We start from the raw sequence: 22,985 nt of genomic DNA on the forward strand, positions 1-22,985 counted from the left end.
GGATGGACTGGGGGCTTTGGTCTCAGTTTCTGCCACCAGCCGGTTTTCCTGTTCAGAGCTGGGAGTTGGAGGCAAGTCGCCACTATGTTTCAGGTTTCTGGCAGTCGGGTTCATTTGCCTCACAATACTTTCCCGTTGTTTTTTGCAGCAAACCAAAGAGAGAGTGAAGCTATTGATACAGCTGGCAGATGGCTTTTGTGAGAAAGGGCATGCCCATGCGGCAGAGATAAAAAAATGTGTCACTGCGGTGGATAAGCGGTACAGAGACTTCTCTCTGCGGATGGAGAAGTACAGGACCTCTTTGGAAAAAGCCCTGGGGATTTCTTCAGATTCCAACAAATCGGTAAATGGCCTTGTGCAACCTGAACAAATCATGGTCTTCTTCCTGACGCCCGCTTTGCTGATTTCATTAACTGAGTTCATTGGCTCTCTCATTCCACAGAGTAAAAGTCTCCAGCTAGATATCATTCCAGCCAGTGTCCCTGGCTCAGAGGTGAAACTTCGAGATGCTGCTCATGAACTTAATGAAGAGAAGCGGAAATCTGCCCGCAGGAAAGAGTAAGCCAGTCTTTCAGAATCTACCAGGATTCATTGAAAGAGTGAAGAGAATGTCGTTTGGACAGACGTGCTTCTCTATGTGCTTTGAAGTCACGTGGCACCCAGGCTTGTTGCTCTGAGTGGACTTAGTTGTGTCGGCACAGACTTCATTGGGTTCACTGTTCTCTTATCACCTGGTTCAGAAACAGCACCTAGTTTTTAATCCCTGTGCCTGTGTTTCATGTGGAGTTGACAAATTGTCATTAATAGATACTGATACTAAGGAGAGGAAATTAATAGGTTTTATCACCCCTAAAACAAATTTAGGTGTTTAAAAGTTGCCAGTTAGTAAACCCTATGTAAATAAATAAGAGTGCTCTAACCCAGTGGTTCTTCATTGGCAGTTTCGTCCCCCAGGGACACTTGGCAATGTGAGGGGACACTTTGGTTGTCACAGTGGGGAGGGGCAGGGAGTGCTGTTGGCCTCTAGTGGGAAGCTGCTGAGCACTGTCCAGTGCAGAGGACAGCCCCACAGCAGAGTTACCTGGCCCTGGATGTCCACAGTGCCAGGTGGAGAAACCCTGATCTATCAGTACCTCAATAAAATGTTTGCAGAAATCTTGTTTTCCCCTTTGAATTAGCGGCTGGATACTGTTGTTCTATTTGTGATTTACCTCTCCAAAATGATCACTCTAAGACTAATACTTTTAGACCCTGTCTGTTATTTCATAAATCCATAGAAGTAGATAGTGAAGTAAATTGCACCCTAACTGGACTCCTCACTGTCTTCCTCTCTTTAAGGTTCATAATGGCTGAGCTCATTCAAACTGAAAAGGCTTATGTAAGAGACCTCCGGGAATGTATGGATGTAAGTAAGTTTTTTTTTTTTTTGCTTGTTTATTTAGATTGAGCATAAGCTTGCTATTTTATTCTTACCTGTTGGTAGTCATTAGAATAATCACAATTTTTTTCTGTCATTTTTAAAAATTTAAAGTATGCTTAAGCAGCCGGTTTCATGTTTCTGCACTTCTGTAGTGTTCTAGGTTTGTTTTTCACTCATTACAGAGATGATACAGCATTAATCCTCTCATTCTGTTTATCACATGATGGCCTGGCTGACATTCTCTTTGTATAGAATTTTACAGCAGCTTCAGAGAAATGTGCCTACTAGTTATGACTGGCAACTAATACTCGGTGGTATCAGGAATATTGGTTGTACTTGTGGAGTAGGTTAATTCCAAAATTTGAAGCTGGGAATAATTTTAGAGTTGAAAAGTATAGGAACTCTTTTCAAGTATTAACAGCAACTGAGGGCCTTTTTTAGAAGGGTTTTTTGTGTTTTGTAAAAGGGTCCAGTCCTCAGTTATACTTTCATTTGCACATTAATTCTGTGTATTTACAGATGTCAGAAACAGCTGCTTCTTGAAAATGTGGTGTTTATTTTTGTCTAACCCCTGTTTCCCTCTCGGCCAGACCTACCTGTGGGAAATGACCAGTGGCGTGGAAGAGATTCCACCTGGCATTGTAAACAAAGAACTCATCATCTTCGGAAACATGCAGGAAATCTATGAATTTCATAATAAGTGAGTGGCTTTTTCTTTGGGAGCAGTTACTTTTGAAATCCACATGCTGTGCTGAAGTTTCGTCACAAGGAATGAAACGTTCCCGTTGAATTAGGCAGATGTCAGTGATTTTGTTACCATTCAAATGAAGCCTATCAGGCTTTCTCCAAAAAGACTGACATTCTAGAAACTCTTTTAATACAGACTCAACTTTATGTTTGTACTTATCTGTTACAGAAATAAGATCAGGAAAACTATGAAAATATTTTTATAGGAAGCTTAATTTCTCTGAAGCTGAGCCATCAGGTGCCCTGTGAGTTACTTCTGAGGGTTGAGAGACAGTGGAGCCCCCTTGGGACTGCTGGCCTATGATGTTTGGTCTCTTATAGTAAGATAGGAGGAACTGAAGAAGCAACAGAAGTGTATTCTGACCAAAATAAAATGCACTTTCCATTGGCCACAGGAGGTACATGATTCTCTTTTAATATTTTTAAAGCAGCAGCGGCAGAATCTCCTTTAGGTGGCCTGTGGTGAGATGACGCAGGGGTCAGCAAGAGCGCAGTCCCCTCACTTCCCAGCAGAAGGCAGGAAAGACCAAATGGGTTTTCAGCCAAATATTTACATCTCTAAAGTATATCCTCAGTGAACACACTAGCACTTTCCCAGAAATACATTTGTTAGAAAGTGTTTGAAGGCTAAACTGGCTAGCCGTTTGAAAGTCACAATAACTTACCCTAGTTAAGAGCTACATGTTTTGTTAATTCTTTAGGGGGCACAGATTTCTCAATTTCTGGCATATCTCACTAGTAAAATGTTTTAAAACACCTTCATAATATGATACCATTTTTATTCTTTGCAGCATATTCCTAAAGGAGCTGGAAAAATATGAACAGTTGCCAGAGGATGTTGGACATTGTTTTGTTACTTGGGTAATGAAACCTCAACCATTTGTTCTCTCCCAGCTGTTAGGTGACATTGAGGGAAGTTACGAGGGATGATCTTCATTTCCTTTAAGTCACCATCTTCTGCTCATATTCATGCTTGCAGAGAAATAGACTTTACCTCAAAAGAATTGCATCCTTCAACTACTTGTTTTTGTGGAGTGAGTTTTTTTTACTGGCCCTGGCGATGGTTTGAAATAGAATATTTAGTATGCCAGGCCTCCACTTGACCCTGGGGATTTGCTGATCGGTGAGTTCCCAGTGCTTCTGGGGGATCGTCCGGTCTAGAGGGGAAGCAGACAGGTGAACGTGTAGTCATGCTCTCCAAAGCCCGAAGCCAGGTCTGCACGTGCCACTGTGGAAAGAGAGGACAGGTGCTCAGCCCGACGTTCTGGGCTTGGGGAGGCTGCTGCAGCTGCATGCTGTCAGAACGATGTGGTTCTCACTTCAGTAGCTTTCTTTTTAAAATAGGGTCTCTTCAACTTGAGGCTTAAATTTCCATTATCCATACAGCTTCTTTTCTATATGAAAGTTTATCATGCGTTGATTTGCTATGGTTTAAATGAGATCTTTTTATTTTTATTTTTATTTTTTTGGCTTATAGGCTGACAAGTTTCAGATGTATGTCACATATTGCAAAAATAAACCTGATTCTACTCAGCTGATATTGGAACATGCAGGGTCCTATTTTGACGTAAGTAATAGATTCCTGAAGAGACTGTAATTTTCCAAGTTGTGTACATAAAATGCAGCGTTACTCATAACTTTCACCTAATTGATAGTACAATATTTTCATTTTTATCTCTCGTTTATATTGGGCTATTCTTCTATTGTCTTCTGTTTTTTAAAGATCCTACACAAATACTGGAAGCCTTATATCTGTAAGAAACTTAGATTGTAATATATACATGTATGTTTGTGTGTGTGTGTTATAATTTATACTCAATCATTTATAATGTCATTACTATTTATATTCAATACATTTTTTCACATGTAATATTGTACACAGAAGGCATAAACTATTAAGCTTCTTTTCCCCCTCAGTAAAACAAAAACAAATGTGGTGAATCTTTTTATTTTTCCTATTTTAATTTCATGATGTTATGAATTTTCAAAATCAACCTACCAGTAAAGTTTTACAAATAGTGCCGTAACGACTAGGATAATTAGAAGGTTAACTAATTGTGTTCTCATTGGAGTAAACGTAGATACAGGCCATCTGTGTTTTGAAAGCTATTCAGCGGATTATTCAGCACAAAAGGCATGGAGCTTTAGAACGTGATACACAGAGTGCTTTCTGGGTTTCCAGAACTTGGTCAAATATGTGCCAGTACCTTTTGATTGAAGGATAAGGTGCTGTGGAATAGTGTGCATAGTTTGGTGCATAAGGTTGTGAGGATGTTGGACTTGTTTTCTGTCTTTACACTTGTATATGTACAGATGGGATCATCAGCTCTTATCTGGAAGTCTGGGGACGTAGAATAAACTTTTCAGTTTCTGTCTTTGAGGTGAAGCCCTGCCTGTAGATGACCCTATTTTAATTGTCATTCTCTTGACCGTTACATTACACATTACACATCACTGCCTTTTTAAATAGGAAGGCTTCTCCCAGGCCAAAGGGGCCTTTTCTTTTTAATATTTCACATGATTCTAGGTCTTTGCCATCAGACAAAATTGAGCACCTGTATATGGAGTTAGAAGTATTTTAGTATTAAGTATTTCACTTAAACAGTGAGAGCATATAGCACATTTAATGTTTGGAATCAAAGCCATTTTAGAAACCCTTATGCCCCAGCAAAAGAAACTATCATCAGAGTGAACAGACAGCCTACAGAATGGGAGAAAATTTTTGCAGTCTAGCCATCTGACAAAGGGCTAATATCCAGAATCTACAATTAACTTAAACAAATTTACAAGAAAAAAAAAGAAATCAAAAAGTGGGCAAAGGATATGAACAGACACTTCTCAAAAGAAGACATTTATGCAGCCAACAAACATATGAAAAACTCATCATCAATGGTCATTAGAGAAATGCAAATCAACCACAATGAGATACCATCTCCCACACCAGTTAGAATGGCGATTATTAAAAAGTCAGGAAACAACAGATGCTGGCAAGGCTTTGGAGAAACAGGAACACTTTTACACTGTTGGTGGGAATGTAAATTAATTCAACTATTGTGGAAGACAGTGTGGCTATTCCTCAAGGATCTAGAACCAAAAATGCCACTTGATCCAGCAATCCCATTACTGGATATATACCCAAAGGATTACAAATCATTTTATTATAAAGACACATGCTCACGCATGTTTATTGCAGCACTGTTCACAATAGACTTGGAACAAAGACTTGGAACAACCCCAGATGCCCATCAGTGATAGACTGGATAAAGAAAATGTGGCCATATACACCATGGAATACTATACAGCCATAAAAAAAGGATGGGTTCAGGCCAGGCACGGTGGCTCATACCTGTAATCCCAGCACTTTGGGAGGCCAAGATGGGTGGATCACGAGGTCAGATCGAGACCATCCTGGGTATTATAGTGAAACCCCATCTCTACTAAAAATACAAAAAAATTAGCCAGGCCGTGGTGGCAAGCACCTGTAGTTCCAGCTGCTGGGGAGGCTGAGGCAGGAGAATGGCGTGAACCTGGGAGGCGGAGCTTGCAGTGAGCGGAGATCGCACCACTGCACTCCAGCCTGGGCGACAGAACAAGACTCCATCTCAAAAAAAAAAAAAAAAAAAACAAAGGATAGGTTCATGTCCTTTGCAGGGACATGGATGAAGCTGGAAACCATAATTCTCAGCAAACTAACTCAAGAACAGAAAACCAAACACTAGGTGTTCTCACTTATGAGTGGGAGTTGAATAATGAGAGCACATGGACACAGGGAGGGGAACATCACACACTGGGGCCTGTCAGGGGGTGGGGGCCTAGGAGAGGGATAGCATTAGGAGAAATACCTAATGTACATGACAGGTTGATGGGTGCAGCAAACCACCATGGCATGTGTATACCTATGTAAGAAATCTGCACGTTCTGCACATGCACCCCAGAACTTGAAAAGAAACCCTTATGCCCTAAAACATGTCTTCAAGAATAAGAGAAATCATGCCTGAGAGACTTCACAAGTTACATGCTTTCAGTATTCATAGTATGTTGGTTTATTTTTTTAGAGGCTTTCTGCTCCAGCTTCCTCTGTTCTCCAGACTATCTGATAACCTTTGATTATGCTTCTTACCAGTAACAAGCGTTATTGAACATCTATATGGTGCTCATTTAACTCTAAGGTCTGCCCTAGGTGCTAGCATAAAGTGGTGATTAGCACAGACACAGCCTGTCTTCACAGCAAGGAATACAACCAGCCAGCAGGTCGTTACCTGTAAAGGACATAATTACAAAATGCAAAGTGCAAATCATGGCATTAAATGTGCACTGAACAGTAATGTAGATCCTCCTGCTCCAAAGTACCCCTTGCTCTCCAGAAGTAACATTTTAGAAGCAAAGAAGTCTGTGTTAATAATTTAAAAACCTCTTAGGAGAAGGAAACTCTATTATTTCAGCATGATTAAAAAGTTGTCAGGTACAGTATTTGGAAAGGTAATGTGTCGTATAGCCATGATTTAACAGTGTAGCCCCATGATTAAGGCTTGTTTCTTGTTTGGTTTTGTTTTAATACAGGAGATACAGCAGCGACATGGATTAGCCAATTCCATTTCTTCCTACCTTATTAAACCGGTTCAGCGAATAACAAAGTATCAACTCCTTTTAAAAGTATGTATAATGGCTCTTCAGCCTGTGAAATTTTATGAATTTTGTATTATTATTTTGACATTTACATAATTACCCTGAATTTTTTGAAACACCTAGTCAATTAATTTTACTTTTTAATTCATTAGTATTTATTGCCCTGCCTAATTTCTCATTGCAAGAGTTAAATGAGAGTATGTGTCATGATTATGGATCTGAACTGCACTGACTGACCCTAAACATAAAATGAGAAATCATCAGTTCTTGATATTTTAGTACCCTTAGTTCCCAGCTGTGGCTTGCTGACCGTGGGCCAGGTGTGGTGCACTTTGGTATGCTTTGTGTATGTTGACCTCCCAACAATGCTAGTCTGCGGGCGTGGAAACCAGCCTCGGACTGTAAGGAGCATGCCCAGAATCATCACTCACACCTGTTAACAGGCTCAACTCCGAACACAGAGCTGGCTGATGCCCAGGGCTTCCACTGAAGCCATGGAGAACCCACGCCCAGGAGGCTTCCTCTGTCTTGTTGCTTGTCCCTGATGTCACAGCCCTCACGGCACACCTTGTTCATACAGATCACAAGTATTGGAGACAGGGTGACCTCTGCTTTTTATTAGTTGTGAATGACTATAATTAAAATCACATTTAGGAAAACAATAGCGATTAGTCTCGACAATAGAAAGGTAAACAAAACTTAGAATTCGTGCTAAGAGTTGTCACAGAATGTATTATGTACCATCAATACACGTTTTCTTGACTACATAAAAATTGACAGCTTTTGTCTGGTAATGTTCAGCTTACCATTTTCTCAGCTGGTGAATGTTATTAAGCATTAAAATGTAGAAACCATGCATTCATCCCAGTAATGGTATTCTATGAATCCTGCCTTGTTCCGGATACTATCCTAGGCTCGACAACAGGAAGTTATTATGTAATTTGTCTAGATATGAAAGAAATTTAGAAAATGGAGTTACGAATACCTGACACTCTTGTTTACCCTTTTTGTTAGTAAGAAAAATCTAGAGACAGTAGTAAGTGGCTACATTGTTTTGTGAAAGTGATACTATTATGGGATTTTTCTATTGGAAAAGCGCTCCTGTATTTTCATATCAAAATTCCATTAAGTGATTTTGTGACCATCCCTGCAGAAATATATAGTTGCTATAAATGCAAAATAAGTCAGGAGGCTAAATTGTTCGTATTCAGATTTGTCCTTTGCTTTCTAATTCTGCAGAGGCAGTTTACCTTTTAGTGTCTTCAATATGTAAGGATTTTGTTTTTAGCATGTAGTTCTACTAAACTGGTGCTTAAATTTGTGAACCTCACCTTACTCTGCCAGAGGTTCTTCAGGAGAACAGTAATAAGCTCCCTTAAGCTCCCCAGCAAGGAAGATTTTCTGCCAGTTATCAGTTACTAGGCTCAGCACACTGCATTTGTGAGCAGCATTTGCCATGCTGCTGAGGATCACAGGTAAACACCATCTGGTGATGAGGGAAGGTGCCCATCAGGCAGCTGAGTTGCTCTCAAGCAGCCTCTGGGAGACCAGTGCTGACTGCAGTGTCATACCTCTCTTTTGTCAACTTCCAAGACACAAAACACTGCTGTTGCTATTACTGACTAGTAGTAATTATTAATACCCCAGTAAGAAAATATCTTGAAGCCCACCAGAAGGTGAACTTATTGTTCCTGCTGTCTTTCATTTAATAACGGATGTTTCTCTAAATAGCTCTGAAATGTAATCACACACATAGGGCTCCCCAGAGAGAGGTAATTCAACCATTAGAGCTTTTCTAAACATCCTACGCGAAAAGGAAATGCATTTGCCTGTAAGTACTCATGCGACGTTACTGTTTCTGCTGCGTGACTTGGCTGGTCCAGTTTAGATGGGGTGTTGCATTCATGGCTCCAGGGTTCAAAGTCACGCTGGGATTGTGTGGTAAACGCACAGTTGGACCTGGCATGGCCATCAGCTGTAACCAGTAGCTGATCATGTGTTACACAATAATTAAATAGCTCTATCTTTTTTTTTTTTTTTTTTTTTTTTTGGAGACAGAGTCTTGCTCTGTTCACCAGGCTGGAGTGCGGTGGCACAATCTTGGCTCACTGCTGCCTCCACCTCCCAGGTTCATGTGATTCTCCTCCCTCAGTCTCCCAGCTAGTTGGAATTACAGGTGTATGCCACCATGCCCAGCTAATTTTTTTTTTTTTTTTTTTAAGTAGAGATGGGGTTTTACCATGTTGGCCAGGCTGGTCTCGAACTCCTGATCTCAAGTGATTCACCCACCTCAGTCTCCCAAAGTGCTGGGATTATAGGCATGAGCCACCACACCCGGCCTCTGTTTATCATTTTTGAGGCTTGATTGTTAACAGGTATACTAATTTCATCTTAAACTACGAATACATCTGGCTTACTCTGATTAGAACAGGACAAACCCTGCCATCCACTGAATAAAGGGGTAGTCATTCTTTTCTATGAGAACATATGCCCAGTTGACCACACTCTGTTTTTATCTTGAAAGCCATGGCTTTCATAGACTGTTTCTGCCAAGGTCTCATTGACGGAACATTCTGCAGTCTTTACCTAGTTTCTGGTGTCGATCTTTGCAGGAGCTGCTGACGTGCTGTGAGGAAGGAAAGGGAGAGATTAAAGATGGCCTGGAGGTGATGCTCAGCGTGCCAAAGCGAGCCAATGATGCCATGCACCTTAGCATGCTGGAAGGTAATGGACCCTCCATACCCCAGTATGCATTTATGCAGTTTCTAATGACTCTTTGTAAATGGATTTCCTGAACCCTAAAAATCCCAGCTTTATGTCTCTGTGTTAGTGGTTAAGAACATGTCTTAAAGAATCAGTGTCATTGCTTTTCTTAAGGACCACATAAAATGCTTCTACACTCGTTGAAAGGCTTTTGTCCCTTCACTGGAAAACAGCCTCTCCACACTCTGGACTCCAGTAGCATTTTGTGTCGCTTGCTGCAGGCCACCTGCTCTCCCTGTTAGGTGGATGGGTAGGTGGGTGTATGGATGGATCAAACCCCAGGACTGTAAAATCCTTAAAAGAATGTGTTGCTTCCCCATCTATGTATCTGTTGCATCACTTGCTAGAGCCTGGAACATAGTATTCACCAGATATTTCCTTGTATCGTTGAATTTGGTGCATAACATGGTAAAGAGAAAATTAGATAAATATGTTTCAAAATTATAGCAATTATAATTTTCATAAATGCCTCTGTTTAAGAAAGCTCTTCCTGTGGTGCAAAGCTTGGTTCTTGCCAGGCTACACAGGGTAAGTTATAATCCTGCCCCAAATGCTTTTGCTAGCCTGCGTCTTTATGGGCAACACTGAACATAGGTGCTGCTGTGGGTAATAAGACCCAAAACTCAGAGGCCAAGCAAAACAGATTTTTCTTTCTCTGATATAAAATGCTGATCTGGTATGGCAACCCTTCATGATGTCATCAAGGACTCAGGCTGTGTTCCAGCTAGTTTCTCTCCATTCTAGTTGCTTTTCTGGCTGGCTAGGTCCAGGGTGTTTCAAGACCATGCCAACATTCCATCTAGCAGGAAATGGGGAAGAAGGTCAGGGAGGGAACTCCAGATGGGCAGACACTAGCAGTGGTACCCGCTGCTGTGCTCACTTGCCCAGAGCGTAGGTACCCGGCTGCTTTTAACTGTGCGTGGGGCTGGGAATGGAGTGCTTATTTTGAGCAGCCCTAGTGGGAGCTTCTACTATGAGAGGAAAAGGAGAGAGTGGAAGTCAGGAGGTAACGGGCAGCCTTTGCCCCGGGGCTGGCTTTACTAAGCCCTGGTGGCTTCATAACCAGGTGATAAAGCAGACCACTTCCATGAAGAGAGGAGCAGTAATGAAGTCCAGAGCCTGATTGATTCATGTGCAGAACGTCACATTCAGAGGAGGGAGGGTGCACCAAGCATGGGCAGCTGGGGACTTCTCCAAGAAGCAAGACCAGAACAGGTCCTTGGAGAAAGGCTGGACCTGAGCAGAATGTCTGAGAAGGATGCTCTGGGCTGACAAAGCAGAGAGAATCAAGACCGAGGCTGGAAAGTAGGTGGGGGCTTAGAGGAGAGGCGGAACTGTTCCAGAGGAGGTTTACGTGGTGGGATGCTGCAGAAGAGGGCTGAAGAGAGGTAGAGGGTGGAACCAAATCTCAACTGTTGCGAAGGCCCACCGGAGGGACAGAACTCGAAGAATAAAGCCTTGAGGAATCGCAGAATGTTTTTGAACAAAGGAAAATGTATGTAAAGTGGTGTGTTAGGGAGACTTATCCTCGGTAGGATGGATCAGTGCCATGGCGTCAGAATCAGATGGGAAACTCTCATCTGGGGTTGGTTGTTGGGCATTTTTAAAATGTTGAAAATAGTAATAATGCTTTCTTGTGCATCATTTATTTTTCTTTTAAATTGATTTGCCTCCCTTTTTTCATGTTGTAGGGTTTGATGAAAACATTGAGTCTCAGGGAGAACTCATCCTACAGGAATCCTTCCAAGTGTGGGACCCAAAAACCTTAATTCGAAAGGGCCGAGAACGGCATCTCTTCCTTTTTGAAATGTCCTTAGTATTTAGTAAAGAAGTGAAAGATTCCAGTGGGAGAAGCAAGTACCTTTACAAAAGCAAATTGTTTGTAAGTATAGGCGTTCAGAATTGTAAGTCTAAAGGTAACACAATTGCGGTCTTTTTGCAGGTGGAGAAGAATTGCTCATCGTCTTCAGTTTAACCTCCCAATCTGTCCTGAAATGTGCAAGTCTGAATTGTGGTGGGGTTTTCATCTTTAGTGAATTATTTGCCACCCCCAAGTCCACTAGAGGGTGCTCTGGAGTTTATACATTTAGGAAACTTGCTCTTAAATCCCGTATCTCATAACTGCAGGATAAGAAAACATTTCATAAGTGAAATCATTTATCTCCGGTGTGCTTAACTAGCTTTATAAATAAAATAATCATATCTATGACTAAGTTCTTATTATAATTAACTTTTCAACCATAAACTTTGGAGTATATGGAAACAGCCTTACTGGGTGGCTCACTGTAGACTTGCCATGCTGAGGTTTGATGTTTTTTTTTCCATTAAAAATAAATTTATGAAATATAAATGCATAAGTAAATTTATGGTTGTTTTATAACAGTGACATGTCATTATTAGAGAAAATATACGTAAGCCAAAGTACAGTTTGAAAGATCCACAGCCCCAGCTATGTGGAGACAGCTGCCCCTGAGTGCTTGGCAAATGCGGTGATGCATTTTAATTCATACTTAACCTATCACTGTACTTCTTGGCAAGAGCCACATACCTGCTGCCATGTTGTGACCACTAGCTAGCCTTACCAGCCTCTTTGTGAAACTACGTTTCTGCTCGCTCTCAGAAAAGCCCAAGAGCAGCGTCATCTCTGGATCCCGTGTGCTTCCATCTAACTTAGTGGGTCGTTTCTCAGAGGCTTATTCATGCAGGGTCGCTGGGCAGGGCCGGGCAGAGGGGACAGTGGGGTGGCGCTAAGGAGGAATCATCATCCGGAAAAGAATAGAAAATGCCAAGAAGGTGGGTTTCTTTATGCCAGATCTCTTATAAATACTGGTAGATGTTTGCAATTTGGACAACTTACACATACTTTTTGTGATGTCCATATATAATGAAATTTCTCAAGTAATAAAACGTCTCCAAGTATGGAAATCTTCTGAATAATAATCTGGAAATCCCAAGTCCCAACTGATGGTTTTCATACCATTTTGTTTGGCTTCCGTCCTGTTTGAGGTCGTCGTTTGGATTACAGCTTGCTGACATCATTTTAGGTCACCTTCTGACTGAAAAGAAAACAATGCAACGTTGCTGGCTAGTGATTTCATTAGCTGGCTTGCATCTGCCTTTAAAGACCAAGCTCATCTGTTTTAGCAGCCAATATATCTTCACTTAATTTATCTTTTAGAAGTTAAGATTCCCTCAGAGGCCATCTCTGGAGCTCTGGATGATGAATCACTTCCTTTGCTGGGGTGGAGAATGCATCAGGGGGACCTTGACTATGGGGGAGGAGCTGAAGCTATTGACCTTTCTCTGCATGCTTCCATGTTCTGCATATATCACAGAGGGACTTCGCCTCTTAGCCGTTAAAATTACCGATCAAGTACTAAAAGCTAATGCTATTGATAAATTGCAAAATAACTAAGCTGTTAAAGCATCATTTGCCCTCTGGGAAGCTGCATCATTAATGCTGAAGAGAACATGGTGGCAGCCTTTTTGCAACCAGGAAAGACTCATTTTGCAGTTTGTTGCTTGTAAGATTGCAAGTAGTCAGATCTTGATTGTCAGATAGGATTTTCACATGTTGGTTGCCTTCCCCTGAATTTTTGCCTATTGACCTGCACTGGGGTCTCCAATAAGAGACGCTCACAGGAAGTGAAGGACGAAACCAGTGACCTGTAGCCCAAGAACACAGTGTCCTCATTATAACTCACACGACAGCTGAGATCACTAGCAAAGTTCTTATAACCTAACATGGCCACAAGTAACCACAACTTGTTTCCTTGGTCTCTGTTCTGCATCCTTCCACAATTTTACTGTCACCTAATTATATAATTGTCTTTTTGTCCAGACCTCAGAATTGGGTGTCACAGAACATGTTGAAGGAGACCCTTGCAAATTTGCACTGTGGGTGGGGAGAACGCCAACTTCAGATAATAAAATTGTCCTTAAGGTATGTTCATTTGAAACTCGAACTGTGCTGTGTGAAATGTTTACTGTGGCCAGCCATGCTTGCTTTTCCGTTGTTAAAGTATACTGGTTTTCATATTATTTTATTATTATTTGTTGGTGGTGGGGTGTGTGTGTGTGTGTGTGTTCTATTCAGATTGGTGACTACCTCAAAAAGAATAGTGGAATAAATTCAGTTAGATGTTCTGGTGATGAAACAATTTGAGCTGAACTTTCACTTGACTCCTGAAAGGGCAAATGAAGCAAGGTCTTTTTAAACTTCTCCCATTCTTCTAGTCTGGGAATTCATTGACTCTATAAGAGATGCCGGAAGTCAGGGTACAGGAGGAATGAGATACTGACCAACAACTCTCATTGCGCACTTGACGTTCTGTTTCAAAAGGAAAAAGTCACCTGGTGCATTTGTGAGGACCTGCGACAGGAAGTTGAGGCCAGCCATACCCACAGTCCTTACAGGGTCATCAGCTCTGTGGCTTAATCGTTTGGGGACAGAGGGAAAGAGGAATGATTATTAGTGACAGGGTTTGATACTGTTACGATTTAAAATTCAAAACCACTAGGGATGCTTTAGGTTATATAGTCTTTGGAGGAGGAAAATATCTTGGAATATTTGATTTGAACTCTTTGTTTTGATTATACTAACCTCTCCTGGGAATGGTCAAGAGCTCTGAGGTTGTCTTATGTATTCCCCTCCTCTGTGTTTGAGAAAATACAGATGGAACTTTTGGAGCCATCTGGAAATGCCATCAGCGGCTTTGGGATGTTTGGGGGATGGTGGAGCTAAGGTTTGTAGAATACTGGGAGATGAGCCAGAGTGTAATGGGACTCTGGTGTATGAACCTGCATGTCACCCCTTGTGTCTCTTGCATGGCTTTTCATCTCTTTGGAATTTTCAGTGACTGTGAGTTACTCCCCTGTACATCAACCTTCTAGATTGTGTTCTTCAGTGGAAGCCATTGTATTCGTAAGATCTTTGTTCATTTGTAATAGTGGGTTGTTTTGCAGTGAATATGTGATTACCAGCCCAATGTGTTCTGGCTAGTACTGGCATAAAGCCCTGTTTGATATAAATTGCACTGATGGCTAAATTTAAATAACTGTATTTTCTTCCTAAGGCCTAACATTTTAAGGTATACTCGAAACCTGAAAACTTGCAATTTGTATAAACCACTTATCCAGGCTAGCTACAGTGGCAGATGCCAAAAGGTGCTTCCAAAAAATAGTGACAGATACTTTAGCCAGATCTGGACTTTCATTTAGGATGTCACAAAATGCTCATGGTACCATTGACAAATAAGACCTTTCTCAGGCTTTGCCAGATAAAAGTTTTCTTGGGAATTTTGGGTAATACCTTTCTGACTTCCAAGGAGAAAGTAGAGGAAATGATACTCTCATTAATTTCAGGGATTACTGCGGGGCGTTGGTGTAGTGAGGCAGGCGATGGTGATGGTGGGAATGGTAGTGTAATGATGGTGTAGGTGGAGGTGGTAGAGACAGTGTGGTGGTGGTGGCAGTGAAGGTTTAGATGGCAGTGAGGTTGGAGATGGTGGTGATACGGATTTTGGTGGTCATGGTGGTGTAGATGGTGGTGAGAGGGTAAGGGTGTAGATGAAGGTAGTGGTATAGATTTGGTGATGGGGGTACTGGTACAGATGGTGGCAATGGTGTAGATGGTGGTGATGAGGGTATAGATGGTGGTGGCATAGACTTTGGTGGTAAGGTTGTAAATGGAGGTCATCGTGTAGATTTTGGTGGTAGTGGTAGTACAGGCAGTGGTAGTGTAGATGGTGGTGAGGGTTTAGGTGTTGATGGTGACGGCATAGATGGTGATGGCACAGATTTTGTTGGTCTAGATGGTGTGGTGAGAGTGTAGATGGAGATGATTTAGATTTTGGTGGTAGTAAGATTGGAGATGGTGGTGAGGTTACAGGTTGTGGTGAGGGTGTAGGCAGTGGTGGAAGGAGAGGTATTGTGCTGCTGGTGTGCTGATGGTGGTAGAGAACGTGATGGGAATGGTGGTAATGGTGATGATGATGTCCTAGTAGTTGTAAAACAGAATTTTGGTTATTTTCACTTCTCTAGTCTGGAAAGGAGAATTTTATTTTTAAGTCTTAAACAGATTGTGACTACCCAGAGTATGAAATGAACTATCCCCTCTCTTAGCCAGGTAGGACCTGTATTTAGTACTTTACCTCAATTACCTTTCTCTTACTACTTCTGAAAAATGGACATCTTTTTTCCTTGTTTAATTTCTTTAAGGTTAGGAGAATTACTCTCTGTAAGTGTAACGATCAATTCATATGAGAATTTTCTTTATTTCTCAACCATATTAACAGTTTTCCTCAGCTGTTTTCAAACTCTGCCAGATGTTCTTTTGTGGGGACTTCTCTTTAGTTAACCTTCCAAATACTTTTATCAGGCATTTAAATTCCAACTGATTTATAGTTTTTAGAAAAGTTTCTTCTCCTGAGTCACTTACTTTGCACACCCATTCCCTGGTCCCCTTGCCTCCTTCCGCCCCCCTCCCCAGAAGACATTGGTTTTCCTGCTGTCCTATGTCACTTGGGGAAGAGGGAGCAAGAGGCTGCCTTTGCCCATCATTTTTTTCCCTGTCACTACCTGTTAGTAACATTAAAGACATGTCCTCTGGTTAAAACGGTTCCTGTAGAAAGAGGGTGTTTAATTTTAATTTCCTTTCCCAACATGGGCTTTGATTTTCTGTTTTCAAAAACAGGATACACAGTGAGAAATGCTGGCTACTCCCCGCTTTGTGACCTCACCTGCGATGAGTTATGACAGTTAGGGGAATTATAACTGCAGGGAATTACGCTGATATCACAGGAGGTTGATACTTTCTGTGAGGAAATTAGAAAGCTGTTAGTAAGGCCCAGAACATGTAGAAAGAAAGAAAAACAAAAATACCTCCTTTGAGGGAGAGTTTAAGAAAAAGTCTGGATCAAGTGATGCCGTACGTGCTCACTCTGCAGGTGCTTGCTGAGAATCTAGTCTGTGTCGTTCTCAGAGGACGTTTCTTCAGAGTTCTAATGGAGTCGAGGTGAATCTGCCATCGGGGATTGGCAGTTGGTGAGCTTGTGACATTGGGCACATTTCTTCTGTCCACACCTCTGTTGCTCATTTATGAGACAAGGCCGAGGGAGTCTCCCACCCACAGGGCCCTGACGGGAGTGGATGACAGCATGCGGGAAGCCCTCGGCCAGGCACAGGGGGCTGGAGGTGGCGGCAGCTGCGCCGCTGTTCCTGAGTCCAACAGAGGAGGCCACAAGGCTATGGAGATTTGTTCAGTTTCCTGCTGGCAGTTTGCCCGCTGCTGACCAGTGCACAGTGTTTGCATCAATAGCCTCAGAGGCGTTTTGGTGGCGGTGAGGGTGGCTGTGTTGGTTTATTTGCCCAGGGCTGCTTAAAAGGTCTTGGGACTGGAGAATGATGGATTATTGCAATAGTCAGAGATCTGGAGTAATACACATGCTATAAAACAACAATGGTTCTGATGCAAACATATTTTTTAATAGTCATTTGATTTGGTAGCAGATTAAAGATAGGATGTGGTTGCTTTTCTGCTGAAAAGTCATTTTGAAAAAAAACCTGGGTGTGGTTAGCGCAAGTTCTGGAAAGGGCTCTTCCATATCCTAAGCAACACTAACACCTTGTTAAGGCTTCCAGTATAGAGAACAAGCAGGACTGGATAAAGCATATCCGCGAAGTCATCCAGGAGCGGACGATCCACCTGAAGGGAGCCCTGAAGGAGCCCATTCACATCCCCAAGACCGCTCCCGCCACAAGACAGAAGGGAAGGAGGTGCGTGCCTGGGCGCCCCTGGAGGTTTGTGAATGTGGGGGGGGAGGGGCGAGGCGGTGTTAGCTCACCCTGCTTCAAAAATCATTTCTCTCAAACATTTTGAGGAATGTGTTTTGAAAACTGCCATTTGTGGATAACATCGTTCTTAGTAATGAAACTGCTTTGTCAAAGATACGAGCTCCTGTTGGCTTAGAGTAAACGAAGGGCTGTAATACGCAAACCCCTCATTGTTTTGCCTTTCTCACCCCAAGCACCATACAGGGCGCATGTCTAAGCCATGCACATGGCCTTGGATAAGTTATAAAGCATCGAGATGTTGTTGTTTTCTCATTTTTAAAATGGCAACAATCATATCAACTATATTTTATGATGATGGGAATCCAACAGGATGATATATTTTAAACACTCAGCACAGGGCCCAGCAGAAAGCCTGTGCTTGGGGTAAGGTGCCTTAACCATTGTCCACATCCTGGCAGCAGCAGACACTCGTGAAGGCTGATATGCACCTCATTAAACAAACCAGTTGCTTCTCCAGTGACTGGCAGCTAGCTCAGCAGCGTCAGGAACTAAAAGTTTCTTTGCACCGCCAGGGATGGAGAGGATCTGGACAGCCAAGGAGACGGCAGCAGCCAGCCCGATACGATTTCCATCGCCTCGCGGACGTCTCAGAACACGCTGGACAGCGATAAGGTGAGTCGTCGCCGGCACTTTGTGTGTGGCGGGGAATGTGGCCGGTCTCTGGCTGAAGCAGCCCCCTCCTTTCTGTTACTCACCGTTTGTCGTCAACATTTTCAAGCAGTTGATACGTGCCAGGAGTGGTGCCAGGATCCTCTCTCTGGTGGGGCAGAAACTTGGGGGATTGGGGTGAGAAGACTTGAACCCTGAGGATTCAGGAGAAATCATTCAACTCTTTCCATCCTACCCTTTGCCAGTGCCAAGGGTGTTACAGGACATTCGAGGGCAGCATACTTAGGCTTTTTAATCTTACTCCTAAGCAGAAGAACCTATCGTTTAAAATAAAATCCTACACAGAACGCCAGCGTATGTTTTAATTTGGTATCTTTAAGCTGGACAGCACCCCTCCAGCGACTAGGAGAGACATAAGATAAAAATAAAGAGTGTTGCCTACAGGTTCTGGGGGTCACACGGCACCCCCAAGGACAGGGAGCATGCGGGGACAGAGGAGTCCTTGGGCCAGGCTCCTTATTGGGTCCAGAACGTTGTCCACACAGGTTTGGCACAGGGCGTGTCAATCAGTGGGCTTAGAGCAAGCAGGCATGAGTTTCAGGAGGTCATTCTGTGACTAGGAAGTTGTCACTCTGGCATATCTGCACAGTCCATATGAGGTGCGAGTGTCGGCAGGGCCAGTTAAGCAGGTTTTATGTGGCTGTCCCTTAAAGGAGCGATCACCAGAAGGAAGTTCTGTGAAGCAGAGATCGGGACCGACCACAATAAGGGCCTGGGAGGACATGCTCCTGGTATGAGAAAGTCCAGCTTCTCTGGGTTCAGAGTGATGTCAAGGCAACGTAAAATAGTAAGAACTCACAGCAGTGTAGAAGCAGAGCTGCTCTGATGGAAGTGGGGGCTGTGGCCCTGGGATGCCCTCTCAGAACCATAGGGTGCAGCAGAACATAGAAAACCTGCCCTGAAATTGGCAACAGTGATGACCACTGTGAGCTAGATCTGATTTTTATCAAAAAAGTTTGTATAGGTTTATCTTCTTCAAAAGCAGTCGAGAATATCTCATGATTTTGTCTGATATCATCCAAAAAACCCACAAAGTAAATTGCTAGTAGAATTTGGATTCCTAGGTTTACGTGATGGACAAAAGACAAAATGTTCTCTGTCAGAGCCAATGGGGAACACTGATCTTAGTGAAGTCGTCTGTTCCTGCCAAGATGAGTGTGTTCTGTTATGTTCCTAGAATGCTGGACTGAATTCTTTTTTAAAAAATTGACAGTAAATAGGGTGTTTGTTTATCAGCCCAGAATTACTGAGCTTCTCATTCTCCAATGCAAGTCGGACCTCATTTCATGAGACCTTTGTCCCCATCATGAGACCCGCGAGTCTGTTCTCTGCACATCATTTCCGCAGCCCACTCGTTGGTAGGAAGGACCAATGCCCTGACCTCACTGTCCTTGGGAATTGCTTCAGATGGAGGACAGAGTCCAGTATTTGGAAGGTTATTTCCGTGGCACATCTTTTAGTCCCAGACTGGCCTTTTCTCGCTTGGTTTTGCAGAAGGATTCATGATACTTAATGTTCTAGTTTCTAGGACAGGAGTAAGTAGATTTAAAATACTGCTCTGCTGCAGTGATTTCATTTTCAATATCCTAGTTTAAGTGATTAGTTTTTTTCTCATTATACTTTTTGGGTCACTAAATAATAGATCCTAGGACTTAGAGTGGTTAGAATGACAAGACCAGAGAATAAAAAGAATTTATCATTTTATTTTGTTCAAGGCCCTATGTACTGGCATTCAGCAAATATTTCTTGGCATGTAGTAAAAAGAAATAAGATAAATGACATGTTCAGGCATCTGGTACCTAATAGCATTTCTCCCCGAGACCCCACCTATGGCCATTGAGGTTAAAGAAATAAAGTTTGAGCTTGGAAACACTTTGTTAGAGTAATATTGATCATTTTTTAAATTTTATTTTACTTTTTAATAAAGTAATCAAGGGGATTGTCTGGTGAATTTACATGAGGCTGCCACCTGAAGGGAAAGTCGAATCATAGTTGCTCAAGTGTGCGGGAAAGGGGCCTGCATTCAGGGTGTTTCCAGACCGTTTGAGATCACCATCAAGCCCCACATCCCGTTCTTATAAGACAAACTCCTAGAGGTCTGCTCTGGATTTACCCTAGACATGAGTTCAAAAGTTTATTCTTTTAAAAAAAAGTAAATTTTTTGAATGAAATTGCTAAAGAACTAAGTGGAAAAGTTAGCTTTGGAAGGTTCCTTATTTGGAAGTTGGTCTAAGAAGCAAGGCTAACTTGTTTGCTCGGGTAGTTTACAGATAAATGGGTGCCTGGGAGTCTGGAAATGACCCCCCTATCCAGGAAGGGGCTCTGGAGTCTCCAGTTCATTATTCCAGACAGAGTTACTGGTGCCACGACTCATCTCCTGTGTGTGGAGAATTCCTTGGCTGGTACCCACATCCTCTGAGCCCCAGCACAGCCCTGGCCCCTAAGGCGCATGGCTGATTAGGATTCCCCAGCAGCTTGAACAGAACTAAGTCTCTATCGTGGAGTTAGGAGTAGTGAAATTAGCATGACTTCACATCTGTTATAGCATAATAGGGAGGGCTTATGTGAACTGGGAATACAGCAAATTATATTTGTATCCAACGAGAGAGGAAGAATAAATCACTACCAGAAAAGTATAGGTTTGCCAAAAACAAAAACAAAAAAAAACCCCACAAAAGCATAATTTTACCCTAGCAGTCCACTAGGGTATGAAAATATTAAGAAAACTCCCTATGAGTTACTCTTATCTGTGAAGATATTTTACCCCTTTCTCTTGACCTCATCTGATGTGTTGTCCCTAAACTTCACTCCTGAGCTCAGAAATCCCTGAAGGGTCTCTCCTGCCAGTTCCACCGTCACCTCCCTGGCCCTGCTCCTGGGAGGCTCTTTCTTACCGAGGACCACAGCCTGCCATGCAGCGACGCTCTCCCTGGTATTCTCATGGTTGTTAACCGTCTTGAAGGAATGACACTCCAGACTCAGTTTCTTAGACAGGCCTGGAGAATTTTCTTAATGCCACTTGCTGAGAGCATCGGTCCTTAGTAGGCTCTAAAGAACAGAAAGGATGAGATGTCGTCTCATGAGAACAGAACCACAGGGGATGTCTCTTCCGTTCTGGAGACCTGCATTTGGGATTAAACGGTGTATGAGACTTGCCAATAAGTCAGAATTTGGAATGTGGAGAGGACATACCCATACAGCCTTACCAAAAAGAAGGTGCCCTTTTGCTCCCCATGTGTGCCTGCGTTTGTGGGTGCTCTGCTTTTGTGAGGTTTTCTCTTGGCCATCTCCCTCCTTATGCCTCTCCAGTAGAACAGTTGAGGGTCAGTAGATGACTCAAAAATACATTTTGAAAATCAGGGACTCCATCCTTTCCCTAGTCAGTTTGCAAAATGCCCTGTCCCTCTGAACTGGGCTTAACCAGCAACCCCATCTCCGGTAACAGTAATTTTCCTGAGGCTCAAAGGTCTTTCTGCCCTATGTAGTTTAAGCAGCCTCTGATAGCGCAGGCAGATGGATCTGGCAAGGGAAGTCACTTAACGACATTCTGCCTGTTTGACTTAATTTATGATGTCTGTTATTAGTTAGTTGTTATCATAAAATTTGGTTTCATTTCAGAAACTGGGTGGGGGGATGTTTTTGACTCGGCCTCTTGGAGAATTCTGAAGGCAAAAGTTATCTGCCAGGGCTGTTAGTAATTCTCAGATGAGGCACACAAGGTTTAGGGAGAGTCTGAAGGAGGGGCCCTAGAGACACCCTCTTTCCAGGGAGCACTGTCAGCAGAGCGGGGTTAGCCGGGCCACGGCCATGAGCCACAGACCCCAGCAGCACGTTTCCTACTTTGAAAACATCAGTTTTAAAATATGCCTTCTCTTTGTTCCAGAAGTAAGTTTAATACTGATTCTTGCTGATCTCCATGGTACTTTTAGCCTGATACAATGATCTTATGAAAATATAATTTGGATTCCAAAGAAATCAAGCGCTTTCCAGATTCTTATCTCATCTGTTCTGAGTGCATCTCCCTGCGGTAGGGAGGAGAGCGCTGAGCCAGGCCTGGGGCACTGTGGAGAACCAGGCCCTCTGCAAGGCCTCCCAGCAGCAGAGGGCCACAGCCAGACACGGAACATGCATTTAATCATCTGTCATTTTCCAGGCCTTATTATTTCATGCAAGAGCTGAACTTGGAGCTCAGTATTTCTACTAAAGATGCATCTTTAAAAAATGTTTTCCCTGTCTTTCCCTTATTAGTCTGTGATTTATAATCATTTAACTAAAATCCATATTACAAAGGAAATAGAAAACATGGGACTCAAACTGTGTTGTAGAGCAAAGCATCTTGAGGCCAACATGGAGAAATGGCTGAGCTGAGCTGAGGTATCCTGTGGAAAAGCCGGCCCGAGCCAGCAGGGCCCAGGTGTGAGCTGTCTTTCGAATCTAAAGCCGTATGGTTCTTATTTCTAATGAGTGAGAAATTCCATTGAGACTGATAACTTCGTGTGGAACCCCCTTCCCAAGCTTATAACCATGAGTATATGGATTCACGTATTTAAAAACATAACTGGTTTCAGTCACACTTTTTTTTTTTTTTTTTTTTAATTCCTGAGGCAGGGTCTCACTCTGTCGCCCAGGCTGGAGTGCAGTGGTGTGATCAGCGTCACTGTAGTCTTGAACTCCTGGGCTCAAGTGATCCTTGCCTGGCCCCCCAGGTAGCTAGGACTATAAGTGTACACTACTATGTCTGGCTAGTTTTGTTTTATTTTTGTAGAGACAGGGTTGCACTGTGTTTCCCAGGCTGTTCTCAAACTCCTGACCTCAAGCAATTCTCCTGCCTCAGCCTCTCAAAACGCTGGGATTATAGTCGTGAGTCCCACTGCATCCAGCCAGTTTCCGTTATTCTTCATGAAGC

The 22,985-nt window shown here is 42.7% G+C and overlaps 1 protein-coding gene across 1 annotated transcript in view; it reads left to right on the forward strand.

Annotated features, from left to right (window-relative positions):
- The window catches only part of TRIO (trio Rho guanine nucleotide exchange factor), a 367,450-nt gene that overhangs the window by 246,979 nt on the left and 97,486 nt on the right, over positions 1-22,985 (forward strand). The window contains exons 21-32 of the mRNA XM_031666092.1: positions 149-343; positions 443-558; positions 1,339-1,405; positions 2,011-2,120; positions 2,959-3,028; positions 3,645-3,734; positions 6,728-6,820; positions 9,406-9,517; positions 11,248-11,438; positions 13,398-13,499; positions 17,190-17,332; positions 17,923-18,022. Coding sequence (XP_031521952.1) covers positions 149-343; positions 443-558; positions 1,339-1,405; positions 2,011-2,120; positions 2,959-3,028; positions 3,645-3,734; positions 6,728-6,820; positions 9,406-9,517; positions 11,248-11,438; positions 13,398-13,499; positions 17,190-17,332; positions 17,923-18,022 — 1,389 coding nt within the window. The remainder of the gene's footprint in view (positions 1-148; positions 344-442; positions 559-1,338; positions 1,406-2,010; positions 2,121-2,958; positions 3,029-3,644; positions 3,735-6,727; positions 6,821-9,405; positions 9,518-11,247; positions 11,439-13,397; positions 13,500-17,189; positions 17,333-17,922; positions 18,023-22,985) is intronic.

Source organism: Papio anubis, chromosome 5, assembly GCF_008728515.1.
Source record: "Papio anubis isolate 15944 chromosome 5, Panubis1.0, whole genome shotgun sequence".
Taxonomy (NCBI): Eukaryota; Metazoa; Chordata; class Mammalia; order Primates; family Cercopithecidae; genus Papio; species Papio anubis.